Source organism: Lepidochelys kempii, chromosome 1, assembly GCF_965140285.1.
Source record: "Lepidochelys kempii isolate rLepKem1 chromosome 1, rLepKem1.hap1, whole genome shotgun sequence".
Taxonomy (NCBI): Eukaryota; Metazoa; Chordata; order Testudines; family Cheloniidae; genus Lepidochelys; species Lepidochelys kempii.
This window is the reverse complement of record NC_136380.1, coordinates 167,136,087-167,150,518: the sequence shown is the minus strand read 5'-3', so window position 1 is coordinate 167,150,518 and position 14,432 is coordinate 167,136,087. Positions and strand designations below refer to the sequence as shown.

At 42.3% G+C, this 14,432-nt stretch overlaps 1 protein-coding gene across 10 annotated transcripts in view; it reads right to left on the bottom strand.

The window, feature by feature from the left end:
- The window catches only part of TIAM1 (TIAM Rac1 associated GEF 1), a 262,945-nt gene that overhangs the window by 43,602 nt on the left and 204,911 nt on the right, over positions 1-14,432 (bottom strand). For all 10 annotated transcript variants that reach the window (XR_012161161.2, XM_073362431.2, XM_073362486.2 and 7 more), the window contains 2 exons: positions 9,045-9,126; positions 3,944-4,030 (listed from right to left, as the gene is read on the bottom strand). Coding sequence is in view for 9 of the 10 variants with exons in the window: in XM_073362431.2 (XP_073218532.2) it covers positions 3,944-4,030; positions 9,045-9,126 (169 nt within the window). In the remaining variant the exon portion in view is untranslated. The remainder of the gene's footprint in view (positions 1-3,943; positions 4,031-9,044; positions 9,127-14,432) is intronic.

Below are 14,432 nucleotides of genomic sequence, written 5' to 3'. Positions count from 1 at the left end.
AGTGAGTGTAATACAGAAAAGGGAGAGGAGAAGGATTACTAGCCAAAAACCTTAGGGTGAGAACTAGGGAAGTACTAGGCAGGTGTGATAAGGCTCATAGCCAAATAGGAAAAAAAGAGGGATTTGGGGCATTTCCCCAGTTCTGCCTTTGCTAGCATCCCTGTTTCTGTTTTTGCAGTAGTAAAAGCCATTTTATGACGGAAAACTGCTTTTTCCAATAGACAGAAGCTGGGAAGATTTACTGGTTGGTTTGAGCATTGTGTTGTCTCTTCCCATCAGCTATTCATAGCTCTCCTGTCTGGCAGAACTGGAGTGCCTTGTGTTCTCATGGTGCAATGCCTGCGTTAAAAGTCATCTGAACACATGTGACTGAATCACTGACACTCTCTTTATAAAGCAGGATTAGCTATATCATTTATTTAATTTTCTTCACACTGACGAGCACTTTATTGAAAGGGGCAAGCCATTATGATGGCTAAGGAAAAGAGGCAATGTCCCCCACTGAAACAGAACTGGATTTAGGACTTTATTTTGCCTCCTACCTGGTCCTGAAAACATCATATATCCTGTCATATAAATCCTCTAAAGCTAAATGTATAGCTTGGAAATTTATTCATGGTATTTATCCAATTTTGGACACTAGCTATAGTCCCAGTGTCTAAGAGAAATAAGAATCTGGAGAGAAAACAGCTGACTCCAGCTCAGCCCAGGAAAGACAAAGGTGGTGATGATAGACAAAGGGAAGCATATTGAAGATCCAGCAGAGAATGTGACCTCACTCTCAGAGGGTTTGTACATCCTGGCAGCCAGCTGCATGCTGGACCAGCTTTCATTATCAGGGGGACCTCCAGGGTCACCACAGACTGAAGCATGTCACAGTGATCTGTTCTGGAGGTACTGAGCGCATTGATTAATATAATTAGGCTAGGTCACTGCAACATGCTGTGCCTTGGACTGGCCCTGGAGGTCACCTGAAAAAGAAAGCTGTTTGGCAGAGCAGACCAACTTGAGCACATCACAATAAATAATATTCTGCACTGGCTGTCTAGCCAGCATTGGGCTGATTTCAAGATCCTGGTCCTTATCTTCATACCCCTAGCCAGGCTCCATCCTGTTCATCTGCACCATCACCTCTTGCTCCACGCCCCTGTGTGTCAGCTGCACTTGAAAGGGGTGCTCAGGCTGATAGACAGAGGAAATTGCAGGGTTAGAGGACAAGCTGTTCTTGGGGGAGGCTATTTAGACACAGAGTTCTCTCTACAGGAGACCATGCAGACCCTGAATCTTGCCATCATGAGGGCAGGATGCAAGACTCAGCTCTTTCAGCAAGACTTCCCCTAAGAATTGCATTGTGAATCCAGCTGCATCCTCCAGGAAATAAGATGCCCAGATTTGACTCTGCTTAAGTAAGTGGCTTTACGTTTGGTGCAAGGGGGAGGGATGCCAGAGGAGCATGTGGGGGCTTTGTTCTTCTTTAGGGGAGGGGGAAAAAAAGATACTTCTAAGGGGACGTCTACATTGCAGCTGCGAGTATGCTTCCCAACTCAGGTATGCAGAGCCCTAAAAATAGCAGAGTAGCCAGGGGTAGCATAGGCAGCGGTATGGGCTAGCTGCCCACACATGCACCCAGAGTGTCCAGGAGGTTTTGGACTCGGGTGGCTAGCCCAAGCTGCTGTCTGTGCTGTTTTGAGCACGCTAGCTCAAGCAAAGCTAGAGTAGAGTAGAGTAGAGTAGTCTATCAGAGCTGGGAAGCACACCCCCGCTGCAATGTAGATGTGCCCTACATGTATATAATTGTGCCCAGATACTGTAGGTGTTGGGCACCATATAGCTGTAAAAACAACAACAATAATAAGCTGGCCCAAAAGTTGCAAAATTCAAAATGTATTGATTAAAAAGGGAAAAAAATTGTCAAAAACCTCCCAGCGGTTGACCAGCCCTAATAATATTCACCACTTCCCCACCCTTTGCCATTATTTTTTTGCATGATAAAACAAATACTTGCACTGACTCATTTGCAAAACTAACAGCAGAATAAAATGAAACAAATGAGAATAGCTTCAAAATAAAAGGACCACAAAATCATAGTCTAAACAAGAACAAAACAGGTCAAGCATTTAGTATTGTTCTGGTTTTTTTTCCTGCTAACTAATGTCCTGTTACAGTGTTAACACGTTAATATGCATGTGACCATAAATGCTGCAACTGAGGCTTTAGAGTCTCTTTCTAACCTTGGTTCTTGTCAGATGGGATGAAATATCATTAGTTTATAAAGATAATCAAGTATCTTAGAATTTGTATTTTAGGGACATCATCAATTCCAAGTATTAAACATACTTCTCTCTGAATTTCTTTACCTATTATTACTTTGAGTAACACCTAAGATTACTGTAATTGAAAGAGAGTAGAGAGAAAATGTTTTTTCCAGTTTGTCAACTCACTATACAAAGTCCTATCAACTGTACAAACTGAGAAATATAATCCCTATTTCTCTCTCAGTTATAGGTATCTTAATTTTTACTTACTATAATAATAGGTACACAAATGTTCATGCAGAAGTGTGATTTTTTTTTACGTTGACCCTGTTCTTTTGAAAAGACCAATTTTCCACTGACAACTTAGTTTAGCATTCCAAATCCAGAGTAGGCACGCACCCAGTTTTCTTTGTTTGCCTGGTTTTTGTCTAGAATCTTGCTCAAATATCTTGTAAAATTCAGGAAACTGCACTTGATATTTCCAAACTTGCTGAAGGAAGACTGCCCAGACCTCCCTTCCCAACCCCTTTATATTTGCCTTGACGCACCACAGAACCCAGAGCCTTTTGTTTGCCTACCTATGTGCCTTCATTGAGTAAGGGGAAAAGGATTATGCAGGAAACTTCATACACCCTGGCCAGAAAGATGGTGGCCATTCATATGGGAAGAGAGTGGGGAGTGGAAAGTGACAGGAAAAAGGAGTGAAGGATTTTCATGGTTCTGAAACAGATGTAGAGTGCTCCAAAAACACTACTGAAATCCTCTTAGCTGATTTCACCCTTTGGGTCAGTTCACTGGCCTACTCAGCCCTGTTACATCTCTGGTTCAGAGCAGCCATGCTTCCCGAAATGGCTGAAAGCAAAACTAGGGACAGTGATCTCAGCCACTGGAGCGAAGATATGCCATTTATTTTATTTCTTCATCTCTTAGTATCAGTTCTAGAGTGGCTTTATGGACTACTTGTCTTTCTCGCTGCAGTACATGGTGATCCTGCTATGTAAGAGAAGGGATTGGCAGAAAAGCAGTTCAGAATGAAGGGTGACTGTACATATACTGTAGTCAATCCCAAATCATTCCGTAGGTTGGATGGGGAGGTAGACATGTGCTAAGGCAGCAGTTCTCAACCCACAGGCTACATGTGGCCCAATTAGCACACAGCTGTGGCCCAGCTCAGCTGCATGCTAAAGGCCGCAAGCTCTGGGCTCCCTGCTTCCCTGCTGTGCAGCTGGCTCTGGGTAGTTGGCTGCTGCTCGGCCAAGCACAATGGGGCTGGGGTCCTGGCTACCCCCCAAGCTCCACATGATTGGGGTCCCCACACAGCAGAGTCTGGAGGCAGGGTCCCTGCCCTCCACCCAGCTCTCCGCTTCTGGCCCCACTCTGTGGAGGGGCCTCTGGGCAGAAGGCACTGAGCACAGAGCTATGTGGGGGGCACTGTGGTTCTCAACCTGTGGACCAGGTAACACCATGATAAATAGGTTGAGAACCACTGTGCTAAGGTATCTGGGGACCTTCCAAACACCTCTTTGGGACAGGCACAGATTTTTCGTTCTGTGTTTGTACAGCTCCTAGCACAAATGGAGTCCTTTTATGACTGGCACTCCTAACTGCTACTGCAATACCAATAAGAAAAAAAAATAATAATAATGAGACTATTTTAACTTGGGTAGAAGTCTTCCAGTAGCTTTTACCTTTCTTGAAAGCCAGACCCGTCTCTTTTATACGGTTCACATAAAGCCGACGAAACCCTTCTTCTTCCACAGAAGAGAGAGAAAAGCCTACAAAAATACCAAGCAACACAATTAAAACATCTTCAGAATTAGTTATATAAAAACCACAAGAGACATCTCATGCGCAGTATCTGAGGGCACTGTTTTCCACAATAAGCAAAATCTTTGCTAAAGCAGTACCTGATCCTATTGTGAGCATCCTTTACTTATGCCAAGTAGTTCCACAGCAGTATTCAAGAATTCTACTCATGTGAGTAAGGATTATCCATGTGAGTAATGGGCTTTTCAGAATTGGGGCCCAATTTTTCAGGGGGCTAGGGGTAGTATTAAAACTTAAAAAAACTGAAAAGGAAAATTACTAAATAAAAAAAAAAATTACTTAAAAAGATTAACTGAATTTTTGCGTTTACATAAATCATTTAAGTTTTATTTGGGGAGACTACAGCTGTAAATTGTTGGAATGCACTTAAAACTGTCTTGCCACAAAAGGTCACTTCAAGAAGTTGAATATTTGCAGACAAAATTTATACAATGTTATGTTTTGTGTCCCAAATCAACAAAGGCCAGGAAATTCAGAGTTATGGCTGACACTCACACAAGGCATAATAGTGCCTGTTCAAGCAGAATGTCAGCTTTTACTTTTTGAATTTCCTGGGCTGGGCTGGGCTGGTTTGTAAAATGCTGCCTTTTTTTCTTTTCTCGGCTGTTGCTGCCATGACTTGTTATTCACCAAGTCCCAGTGCACATTTTTATGGCTAAGTTATAAACCTGCAAACCAGAGATTTATAATGGAAACACTGACACAGACTTAATTTTAAGAGTGCAAATGGCACAACTATATTTGATATTGGTGATTTTCTTTATCCATTACTAGGAATTAATGTAATGTCAGCTCTAATGTGTGTATAAAATAAAATGTATTTTATTACATTTGCTTTATTTATTTACTATTGAGACTTGCCTAAAAAAGGACATTTGCTTTTCTGAAACTTCCTGGCACCCTAGATGTGTATAGACCGCAGGTTTTTTTTTTTGTTTTTTTTTTTTTCTCAAATAAAACTTTTATGAATCAGTATATACTAGGGAGAGTTGCTTGTTTGATATGCAATCAGCCACCAGTCAAGAGGAAGCAGATGTACTGGGAGCCTATTCTAACCCTATGACTCCCTTCAAGTTGATGTTTATGGATGGCAAGTTATTCTTTCATTAAAAAAATAGGGACCAGCCCACAGGCCTGTGGCATATGGCCATTTATCACTTAACAGCCAATTTAGAGACTTAAAGCTGGGCTCCTCAACTTGGAATATAAATGGAATCTGTCAAGCTCACTTCATGCACCAAGGTTAGTGGGGAGAGAAATTCTGAATAAACTGAAGAACGGCCAGGCAAAAAGAAATGGTAACTATGGGCCTGTCCTCACTGCAGAGTTAATTCAAGTCCCACCCATTCACAAAACCCCTTAACTCAAGTGTAGCAGTGCATTTAACTGGACTGAACTCACCCACTCTGCTACACACGAGGTAGCAGAACACACCAGCTGCTAGTCCCATCACTCTGTGCAGCTCAGGTGTTATTTTGCAACGTGTGCTCAAGCTAGACCAACTCCAGAGGCATTAACTCAAGTGTAGATCAGCTAACACTGCAGTGAAAACATAGCCTACAACATGGCTCTGGAAAAATATAATGGGACCAAGAGACTGATGAGATACTTGTGAGCTGTTTATAAGCAATATTGTCCCCTTCCACAGAGAACCTGGTGAAAGTGGACAAGTTCAGCTGGCAACTCTGCAGAGTTTACTGTAGGCCATGTCTACGCTACAAAATTATGTCGACCTAACTTGCGTCGCATACAGCCACCGCAGTTATTAAATCGCTTGTGTGCGCACATGCCTGGCTCCTTGTGTCAGTGGTGCACATCCTTACTTGTATCGACCATATTGGCAGTGTGGGATGGCTTCTGAAAGCCAGTAATAATCGAAGTAAGCAACGCAGTGTCTACGTTGACACTTTTCAGAGTAGCAGCCGTGTTAGTCTGTATCCGCAAAAAGAAAAGGAGGACTTGTGGCACCTTAGAGACTAACAAATTTATTTGAACATAAGCTGTAGCTCACAAAAGCTTATGCTCAAATAAATTCATTAGTCTCTAAGGTGCCACAAGTACTCCTTTTCTTTTTACACTGACACTGTGTCAACTTAATTACATTGACCGTGACTCTACACTGCTCAGGGAGGTAGTGTTACTATATAGGCGTAGAGAGGCGCTTATGTTGGCAGGAGCCAAATTTAAGTGAAGACACTTCCACAGCTAGGTCAATGCAAGGCAGCTTACATTGGCCTAACTGTGTATTGTAGACCAGGCCTTAGTAGAGATTCGCTCAACCATTCTGCTTGGGGAGCTGGGTTTGTCTGCCTTGAGTCGCTTTACCTTAGCCAAGTCATTTAACCTCTCTGCCTTTGATTCTCTGGCTGTTCTGTGAAGATAACAACACTTCCCCACCTTACAAAGGCACTGTCAGGATTAATTAACAGTTTGTAAGAAGATTAAAAGTGTACAGGCATTATTATTATGATTATAGCTGGAATGCTAGCAATAGCAACAGTTAATGTTGCCTACAATTTCAGTAATGATAACACTTACTTTCTCAAGCAGGCTGCACAAGGCACGTGGAATTTTGGTACATAACGTTAAAATCTTTAAAACATGCAGTAAGTTCGCTTTGGATTGAATGAAGCACAGTAGTGAAAGCACGTGATAATTAGGAAGCAGTATTTTACAGAGCACACTGAAGATGGTAAGAGCATTGCCTCATTCAGTACACTAGTTTAAGATCCTGCATAGGTACATTCTGTTGCTGTCTAACTAACATAGGCTCCAATTCAGCACAGCATCCCTATTCATGGAAGCACTTATACAGATGCTTATATGCTGTCCTGATTTGGGGCTACAGTGTTGCCACACTACAGATTTTTTTTTAAATTATTATGGTTTTTAAAAAATTAGGAAATTAAAAAGATCTCTCTGTTAAGACAGCAAAGTTTAGGGTCCCAATGCTATAAAGGCTTACACACATGCTTAGTTTTTTTTTTTCATATTGCAAGAGGTCACTAGGACTACTCACTGCATGTAAAGTTAAGCACATGATCTTGGTAGGACTGTAAAAGTAAGCACTGTGTTAAAATTACAAAGGTTATGTTAATCTACATAAAGGCAATGTCAAGCGTTAAAAATTCAAATGCACTTGCAACCTTAACTCTTGTCTCTTGTATGCATGCATTTCAATATAGGCTTAATATTACAAGATCACTTAATATTATTTCCACAGGACCCATGCCTTATTCAGAGCTTGATCCTGCTCCCATTAAAGTCAAAAGGAGTTTTGTGATTTCTTTCAATGAGTGCAGTAAGCATTATGAGGGGGTATTATTGTCTGCAGGATCAGGCCCACCCATAAGACACATTTCCTGCCTCAAACAGCTCAACTGATCATTTTATTTTACAATAGTTTGTTTTCATTGTTTCCCACTTTTTTACGTCCCTGCTGCTAAATAAACCCAAAAGGGAATAAAGACAAGCCCTATTGAAGTCTTCCCAGACACGACATAATTATTGAACCTGGGGTCATAATTGTGCTAGTTAATATGTATGTCTTAAATCTTTAGTTTTCAAATAGCAGCCAGTATCGCTGCTTTGCACCAGAGCTCAACATTCAAAATGGCCTACAGCTGTATAATAATCAGTTTTGGGATTCAAAATTATTCTATTCATTAAAACAGAATCTTTGGATAAACATTAAAAGATGCAGATCGGCTGCCCAGGGGGTAGGCTGCAAAAGAAATGTAAAAATACTGTAATTGCCTGACCAAAGGGCAATCTTGCCAATCTAAAGGCTTGTAATTTTGAATACTAAAGAGTTGAAAGAACAGATAAGACAGAGATTTTGCTAAAATGGTATACAGAGTATTTCCCCCCTCTTTATAAATGTGTTAATATTAAAGGGCATATTCCAGCTTTTGAGATGCACTGGGCTTCTGTAGACTTCACTGGATGCCAAACTTGTGTATCTGAAGCCTGTCTATGCTGGACAAGATTGTGACCTGTCTCGGGGGCTTGGGCAGGGAAGTAAAGGGGCACAAGGCGCTTCCTTACTTCCCTGAGAGGACTACCCATGTTGTGGGTAGCAGCAGAAAAGAGAGAGCATCCTGCGAAGGGCCACTATACAACCGGCACACACAGGAAAGGAAGAGACTGGAGGAGGCCAGAAATGGGTGGGGACAAGGGGTCCATTCCCCTTGGTCCCAATGCACTGGGGGACATGTGATAAATCATGCATAGAGATAGTGCTGGATACTTTCCACTTGGAGCAACAGGATAACCAGGAGGTAGGCTGTGACTCTGGGCTTTACATTTACGTTAATGCGCACTAGGGAACTTTTAGTGCACACCAGCAAGGTTCACATGGACCAGTTAATTTGCAAAACACCGGTGTGTACTACCACCCTCTGTAGGCAAGCCCAGAGTCACAATCTGCTTCCCCATCTGTTCCTGCAGCAGTGCAACAACACACTGTCACTTGAGACTTACTGCAAAGCCACACTTTATCTTATAACAAAAACATTAACATAACACATGGCTATTGGGAGAGGGGAGTTCTGCTCTACAAGATTCTGTTTTTCACCAAAAGCACTCTGTGGCTGCATATCTCTGTGCCACATTCTTAATGGCAAGGATTTTGCACAGTATGTTCTGAGAAGCTACACAAACAAGAAAACATTTCCCTTTTCTCAAATTATAACTTTCATTAATGATCTGTACATGCTACAGTTCATGCGCCAGAGTGGGCTTTGCATTCAGTTTGTTAACAAAAAAACAAAAAAAATCCAACCAGCTTCAATGTGAGCAAGATGGCTTTTCATGGCTTCTCTTACTCTGGATGACACAGGAGTCAGATCTGCTTTTTTTATTTTGCTCAACAGTCCCTTAAGGTTAATTAATTGTAAATAAGAGCGTGTTTACACCAGGATTTGATAGGAAAAACAAAAACAAATCAGGAAGATAACTTACCATAAAAATCAGAGGCTGTGTCGGACTTCTCAATTTGAATGTGCCGTGTAATTTTTTGACAGATTTCAATCTCTTTGTATAACTGAACAGACAAAATATTTTAAAAAATCCATTATTACAAAAGGTTATACTGCTTGTCACCATTCTGAGCAGATCTTTCTTTTTAATTAATGGCGCAAAAGAGGAACCACAGTCATTTATTTACTGCAGCCTTCCCCACACCTGTAAAATGTATTCCTGGAGCCACTCTGCTTTATTTTTAGAAACACTGGATTGTGATTAAAAGAGAATGTGTTATTTCTAGCACTACCTGCATGCAAGTGGTTATATAACAATGTCCATCCTCCAATAAAGTTCTGAGTGCACAAGGAATGCAGGGTTTGGCCCCCAGGTATTTCTATTTAATAGTCTGGAAAAATTCAGGGTGTGTAAGAATTCTGATTTAAAAACAGATTTAAATCATTATTTGTATTGAAACTATTTTTTAAATTTTAAATCCGATTTCTTGTTTACATGTTGCCCGTTCTTTACTTCTTCCTCATTTTATATCCTGAAATTGCTGAAGTGGATTTTTTCAGCTCATTTCTTTAATTTATTTCCTAATTGTTAGTAGAATATCACATCTGACAGAGAGATTTCTCTACTACAAAGTTTCACACTTGAAATGCTCATCTAGGTCAGCAAGTCCAGTCTCCTGCTAGTTAGGTATTATTAATTATTATTATTATTATTTATTATCAACAACAACATCCTTACTCTGGGAACACCATAAACTCAAAACACAAAAATGACGATATGTGCAAGGAACACCACCTTCTGATGTATCAAACTTTCACAAGTAAACAAAACTGAAATGGCTTCAACCAGGCTATATTCCACCTACTAGGGGTTGCAACTTGAACTCAGTGGGACTTGTGCTTTTAAATCAGTCAGATGCTTTTCTTTCTTTCTTTCTGTCTGTCTGTCTAGGTCACTTATATCCCCCACATCCCATTACCATAGGCACTTCATGGTCTTTAATGTATTTATCTACACAACACCCTGTGAGGCAGGGTAGTGCTATTATTTCCATTTTACAGACGGGGAACTGAGGCACAGAGAGGCTAAGGGCCAGATTTACAAAGGAATTTAGATATCTCAAAATGCAGCTTGGTGCCTAATGGGATTTTCAAAAGCAAGTCGGCAGCTCACTGCCATTGAAATCAGCTTTTGACAATCCCACAAGGTCTCTAAAAACCTGTAAATCTGGCACTATAAGTGACTTAGCCAAGGTAGCTCAGGCTGTCTATGGCAGAGTAGGGAATTGCACCCGGGTCCTCCACTGCCTAGGCCTAACCGCTGGAACATCCTTTCTCTCTTTTAAGACATCCCACCCTCAGATGCCTAAATGCAGGATTAGCAGCCTAACTGTAAGCTCCTGTTTTTGTAAATGTTGGCCTGTGTGTAGAAAACATTCACAATAACTTTGCAAACGTATCAGATGTCTAAATAACTACATTGTTAATGCTGATGCAAATCTGTATGGGAGGTGACTAAGGTTTTATGCACTAAATATTTTTAATAAAAATAAAATTTTAGCCCCGGTGGTGCGATAAATGTTTAAGCACATAGACCAGGAGTTCTCAACCTTTTCCCTACTGAGGCCCCCCTCAACATGCTCTAAAAATGCCGAGTGTGTGTGTGCGGGGGGGAACGACTTAGGGCTCTGTGCTGGGGGGGCGGGGAAGGGAGGCCTTGGGGTATAGTTTTACTTCTATTTGGGGGAGAGGGGGCAAGAGCTGGTGAGGCTCAAGCCAGCTCCGCACACCGGGGTCCAGGGAGGGAGCGCCACCTCCACCCCCTGACTCACTCAGGAGGCCACCCAGCCTGTCTGGGCTATAGGTGGACGCAACCGAAAATTATAACTCCCAAGAGAGGACTCAGTTCAAAAAGTTTTAAAATTGCTCAGGGTGCAGGAAGGGGGGTAGCTAGGGGCTGTGTGCAGGCAGGGGGTAGCTCAGGGTGCTGGGAGTGGCGTAGGTGGGGCTGTGTGAAGTGAGGGGAGTAGCTCAGGGTGCAGGCAGGGGGTAGCTAGGGACTGTCTACGGGTGGAGAGCGGGGCTCCCAGTGTGGCTCTCAGCTTTGGGGCGGAGGGGTGCTGGGGCTCCAGGCTTCAGCCCCCCAGCTAGTCCTGGCTACGGGAGAGGTTTGCTGGCTTCAGCCCCACAGCTCCCGGCTTTGGGGGCTTGAGGGGGTGCTGGCATCAGTCCCAAGCTGCTCCCAGCTTGGGGATGGGGGCGGCCAGCTTTAGTCCCGTACTGCTCCCGGCTTGGGATGAGGGATGCTGGCTTTAGCCCCGTGCTGCTCCTGGCTTCGGGGTGTGGGGGGGCACCAGCTTCAGCCCCCCACGCTGCTCCCAGCTTCAGTGCTGGGGCTTGGGGCACTGGGTTTCAGCTGCGGAGCTCCACGGCCCCCCTGAAAGGGCTCTCGGACCCCTAAGGGGCTGCAGACCCCTGGAGGAGAACCGCTGACACAGAATCATATGATAGGTTTCAGAGTAACAGCTGTGTTAGTCTGTATTCGCAAAAAGAAAAGGAGTACTTGTGGCACCTTAGAGACTAACCAATTTATTGGAGCATAAGCTTTCGTGAGCTCCGATGAAGTGAGCTGTAGCTCACGAAAGCTCATGCTCAAATAAATTGGTTAGTCTCTAAGGTGCCACAAGTACTCCTTTTCTTTTTGCGAATCATATGATAGAATCAGATGCTGAACTTTAAGTATAGCTATGTATCTGCTTAAATACTTGTAGGATCTGAGACTTAATTTTCAATATTTTGATTTTTGCTTATGGCAGTTTTTTAAAAATTCAAATGAGAGACCCTACTGGACCCTTTTTTTTAAAAAAAAAAGAAGCAGCAACATTTACAAACTTGTTCACTATCATCTAAAGCTGCAATAGTAGAAAAATTCAAATCAGTTTTACAAAGCCTCAACCTGATTTAAATCAAAGGTTTTAAAAAAAAGTTATTTAAATAATTACGTAAATAACCTTCATTGAAATGATGCCATCCTAGAAACAAGTTTACTACAGATTCCTTAACTGGGATATTTTCACAACATAAAGTATTTCTAGTCCCTTTCCTCAATATGAACTGTGCCATCTGAACCAAGGAGGAAGTCCTGAGCAGCATAAAAGGCCAGAAACAAAGTGTGACTCGCATGGTTGTATGTGGGATTAGGGAAGGCTGCACCGAAAATACTCATGTGAACGCTACATTGTGCAGACGACAGAGTACTGCTCCATAGCAACTTTCTCAGCAAGGGGTTTCTCAAGACATGGAACCAGGACCTCAGCTGATGTAAAATGTCATAGCTCCATTAACTTCAACTCAGCTCCAATGATTTATACAAACTGAGAATTTGGCCCATGGAGAGGAGGTGGGGCTCGGCTAGCACGTCCAAGAGGCATGGATTCAGCACCCAAATAGCCAGCACAGGTGGGACAAATTGGGCCACAGCTGCTTCTCCAACCAAGGGTTGATGTAGCTAGTGGCTGTGTGGGTACTCCACAGATTATAAGGGAAGATTTCACCTCCTTATCCCTCCTTCATAGGTCTCCTGCACAAAGCTTGTATGCTTGGTCTTGGTCTGGATGACAAGGGTTGCACTCTAGCGGTATGTCTATGTCGAGATTAAAAAACCCACAGTTGGCCCAGGTCAGCTGACTCAGGCTCATGAGACTCGGACTCCAGGGCTGAAAATTTGCTGTGTAGACATTCAGGCTTGGGCTGGAGCCCGAGCTCTGAACCCCTCCCTCCTCACAAGGTCCCACAACTCGGGTTCCAGCCCAAACCCAAACATCTACACGGCAGTTTTTAGCCCTGCAGTCCGAGCCCAGTGAGCCTGAGTCAGCTGACCTGGGCTGGCTGTGGCCGAGCCGTAGGTCTTTTACCCCCGTGTAGTGTCCCCTCACGGACTAAATAGGAGCCCAGAGTTGTCATTCTTTAAGATGAGCATAAGCAGAGGGCATCTTAAAGAAGAGATTTAATAATCTACACTTTCATACTGCAGACAGTTCAAGAGCCTCTTACAAGATTTATTATACTCTCTTATAATACCGTGAACAACAGCATGGCACCATTTCATTATCTGGCAAGTCCAATCTCCAACTCGAGGTGGCAGTGTTTCCTCTTTGTTCCAGTCAGATTCCCTCTCAGCTCCCAGTGTTTCCAAAAGACCAAGGCATTGCTATCTCCAGTAGCTTTTTTAACTCTTTTCAAGCCTTTCATGTCCTTGCACAGATGCCATTTTCCTCTAATGCTTTGATTCTCTCTCCCCATCCCCTGCTTTCCTGTAACTCCTGATGCCTCCTCCCTAGCTCCTACCCAACACTCAGGCCTTTTCTATGCAATCCCTTGTTTCCCAATTAAAGCCATGCATTACTTTACAGAATAGTAACGCCTAAATCAGATGGAAAGGAAAGCAGTTCAGGTTCCAGCCAAAAGATTCCAGGGCTTATTTACTCTAAAAAGCACTAAAAACAAATAAAAAATTAAAAAGAACAACTACCCTGTAGCACACCTAACACTAAAAAAAAAAAAAAATCCTCAGAGTTACAGGTTTTAGCACATAACAAATGAAGCCTCCATGGGCTTTTTAAAAAAATGTTTGAATATAATTACTTCATTTACATTATCAAATAATGTTTTTGAAAATATAGATTTCTAATCTCTTTTTTCAATTAAAATATCACCTGGTTTATGATGAAAGAAAAGAGAACATCTTAGCTGCCTCAGAAATTCTATTAAACTTTTTCTAAAGGAATACATTTTAAAAGCTGTTGATCAGAAGGAAAGTAGAGAGTGAGGCAACATTAATATTAAATAACCCTGTAAATAGCTATTTGAGAGACTACAAACTGAAGGCATTAGTCAATTTTATTATGTTAATTGCAAGAGGATCTCTTCAAGAAACACTTAAAAATAATCACAAAGATTTTCTAGTAAGCATACACATATACAATATGACACATGTACTGCTGTCCTTCTGCTAATAGGTTAGGTCCTGGTCCTTCAAACACTTACGTGCATTGTGAACTTTAAGCATGTGAATAGTCCCACTGATTTCAAATTAAGATTTTTAAAGTTAAGCACTGTGCGTAAGTACTGCAGGATCAGGGCTTTATTTTTCATTGAATGTTGGATGGCTACATCAGCCCTATGCTACCCTGGCACTGGGGGGATTTCCCAGAAGGCTATTGTGATCCCTCTAAGCAGTGAAGGCCAGGATCTGGCTCCTTAACATTTGAGTTTCCTGACTTTTGAGTGCTTCATTTCTCAGTCCTAACATGCCATTAATGCTATTTCCCCTCATTTAATTTCTCTATTTTGTTTAAGGGTGATAATGGTG